Source organism: Austrofundulus limnaeus, unplaced genomic scaffold (assembly GCF_001266775.1).
Source record: "Austrofundulus limnaeus strain Quisiro unplaced genomic scaffold, Austrofundulus_limnaeus-1.0 Scaffold1, whole genome shotgun sequence".
Classification (NCBI taxonomy): domain Eukaryota; kingdom Metazoa; phylum Chordata; class Actinopteri; order Cyprinodontiformes; family Rivulidae; genus Austrofundulus; species Austrofundulus limnaeus.
Window position 1 is genome coordinate 6,987,556 of NW_013952403.1, and position 2,981 is coordinate 6,990,536.

The 2,981-nt window shown below is 38.0% G+C and overlaps 2 protein-coding genes across 2 annotated transcripts in view; both read right to left on the reverse strand.

Moving 5' to 3' along the window:
• Positions 1-655: 655 nt before the first annotated feature.
• On the reverse strand, positions 656-2,106 carry LOC106516912 (protocadherin gamma-C3; the record flags this gene model as incomplete). Its single annotated transcript, XM_014007519.1, is given in 1 exon segment — positions 656-2,106. A coding segment is annotated over 1 exon segment (974 nt), but the record flags the coding sequence as incomplete, so codon positions are not given.
• A 749-nt stretch (positions 2,107-2,855) lies between these two features.
• Positions 2,856-2,981, reverse strand: part of LOC106514170 (protocadherin alpha-3) — a 17,281-nt gene continuing 17,155 nt past the window's right edge. The window contains exon 3 of the mRNA XM_014003314.1: positions 2,856-2,981. Within this exon, the coding sequence (XP_013858768.1) occupies positions 2,856-2,981 (126 nt within the window).

A 2,981-nucleotide genomic window follows, 5' to 3' on the forward strand; every position in this document is an offset into this window, starting at 1 on the left:
GAGCGGAGGAACACCATAGTCTGTGGCCTGAACTTTAAACTGAAATGTTTTTAGCTCCTCATAGTTAAAAGACTGCAAATTGATTAAATCCCCTGTGTCTGAGTTGATGTTTATAACAGATGATATTGGAATATTTTTTGATGAACTTCCTAACAGTTTGTAGGTAACTTTTGCATTATTATCTAGATCAGAATCAAATGCGTTTATTGTAGAAATAACTGAACCTACAGGGCTGTTCTCTTTAACAAATACATGAATCACTGCCTCATTAAAACGAGGTGGGTTATCATTGACGTCAGCAACGTGGACAGTAATGACCCGGATGCTGGACAGAGGTGGACTTCCTTCATCTGTAGCTGTAATAGTGACATTATAAAGAGAAATGTTTTCTCTGTCCAGCGGTCCATCTACCACTAATGAATAATCATTTTTGTAATTTGACTTTAATTTAAAGGGAACAGATCCAACTACACTGCACTTAGTAACACCATTGTTCCCTCCATCTTTATCACTGACTGTAACTAAAGCAACAATTGTCCCCAGCTGCGCGTCCTCTCTTACTGGCGTCATGAGTGACGTCACATATATTTCGGGAGCATTGTCATTTACATCAATTACCTCGATCAATAATTTAGCGTGTGCACTACGAGGTGATGCTCCTTGATCTTTTGCTTGAACTCTTATTTCATAAGCACGTGTTTCTTCATAATCTAATTTGCCTTTAAGTTTTAGTTCTCCTGTTTCTGAATTTAGAACAAAATATTTTGATGGATCGATGTTCCCCGTTTTTATTAAGAAATAAACAATTCTACCATGCATCCCTTCGTCCAAATCTGTTGCATTCAACTTAATAACAAATGATCCGGGGACAGCGTTTTCCCTAACTTGTACCTTATACAATGATTTACTAAATACGGGTGTATTGTCATTAACATCCAAAACATTAATGTTTATCTGTAAGGTCCCTGATCTCGGTGGTTTTCCTCCATCTACAGCAGTCAGGATAAGTTTAATTATTGCTTGTTTTTCTCTGTCTAAAGCTTTCTGCWGCACCAACTCAGCAGACACTCTGTGTTCTCCACCGCTCTGAACATCAAGGGAAAAATGATCATTTTGGCTCAGCTTGTAACTCGTCACTGCGTTATTTCCGGTGTCTGCATCCACAGCTACTGGGAGTGGAAATCGCTCTCCTGGCGTCATCAATTCAGATATATTTATCCAATGCATTTGTTCAACAAAAGAAGGTGAATTATCATTCACATCTAGAACATTAACCTCTATTCTGTGCACACTCATTGGATTGTTTAAAGCAGCTTGTATCTTGATGGAGCATTTATCTACATGCGGACAAAGCTCCTCTCTGTCTATTCTCTCGGAGACAAAGAGGCTCCCGGTGCGTAAATTCACATCAAAATACGTCTTACTGAAACTCGAAACGATGCGTAAATCTCTGCTCTCCAGATCCTGTACGTTCAGATTTAAATCCTTTGCGATGTTCCCCACTACTGTCCCTTTGTTCAGCTCCTCGGAAATTGAATAGGTTAACTGCGGAGCAGAATAATCAAACAGACAAAGCAGCGCGAGCAAAGAAATCCACGTGGATCCGTTCCGAGTTCCCAAAACCATCATTGATGTGAGAAAACAAACGGAAAAGAGAAAATCAACAAATCATAAATCCATTAAAAATGAATTTCCTTTTCGAATATGGTCATACTTCAGGCTTCGTCTCCACAACCGACTGTGCAAAACTGTGATGGTCGGCGACAGTCTGTTCTTTTTTCTCTGTACACAGAGGAGGGGTTGCGGGAATGCAAATTAATTCATTCTAACGGTCTCGTGCGGCATCTTGTGGTAACCAACATCTCGCACATATGAAAATATATAAAACAAAATAAAATGAAAAAGTGAAATATGGTGACCAAATATTTCTACCATAATCAACATATTTTTACACTGAAAAAAATCCACCAAAGTTATCCTTTCTGCTTTGCTTGTTTGGACATTTAATCACAAGAAAAAAAAAAAAACTTTTAAGGAACGCTCTGCAGTATTTCTTACTTCAGTACCACGGAGAGCGATTTTTGACCCGCTCAGGGGAAAAAAGCAATTATTTCATATTGTTATAGATGAAAAAAAATGAAAAAATAAATAAGTATAACGTCATCATTATATTCATTAAACAATACATTGAGGGGCAAGAATATACACTTGTTTGTCTAAATTCTCAATAAGAAAAAAGTGTAAATGCATGTATATTAAATTATTTACCTTTATTTAACCAGGCAAGACCGGTGAGATCGCTATTTTCTTTTTCAAGGGAGGCCTGGGCCTGAAGACAACCATTTTTTGTGGGGGTGGGGGGGACCAGAGTACTAGATAAAATCCATGCAAACACGAGGGTAAGAACAAACTCCACACAAAAAGACCCCAGGTCCAAAACGGGGATAGAACTCAGGACCTTACTGTGGGGCGTCGGTGCTAACCACTGAGCCGTCGTGCTGCCATATATTATATAATATATTGTATGCCACATAATATACAATAATTTATTTGTGGACTAGAATGGGCTGCTGTTTTCGTCTTGATATCAACATATCCCACAGTTTGAAATGTTTTACTGAAACGTGTAGGTCAAAAGTTCGTGGTCTACATGACACAACTTGAAAACAGAGTTCACAAAACAATCATGATAACTCAAATTACTTTTTTTTAGAAACAAATAAGAAAAGAGGTGCCACAGTTCTTGGCATGCTAAAACTTACATAAATTCAGGCAGAAAGATGCCATCAATATAATAATTAAAAAATGCCTCAATCAAAAACGGACAACGTGATCGCAAATTACTTTTGAATGTTTTAAACAAAATCAAATGAACTGCCTACCTTTTCTGATGTAGGTAAAGTCTGAGTTCTGGTAAAAGTGTCTCCTCCATTAATACTGATGAGTTCAGCATCTACAGGTGGAAACGGGGCGGGGAAAAC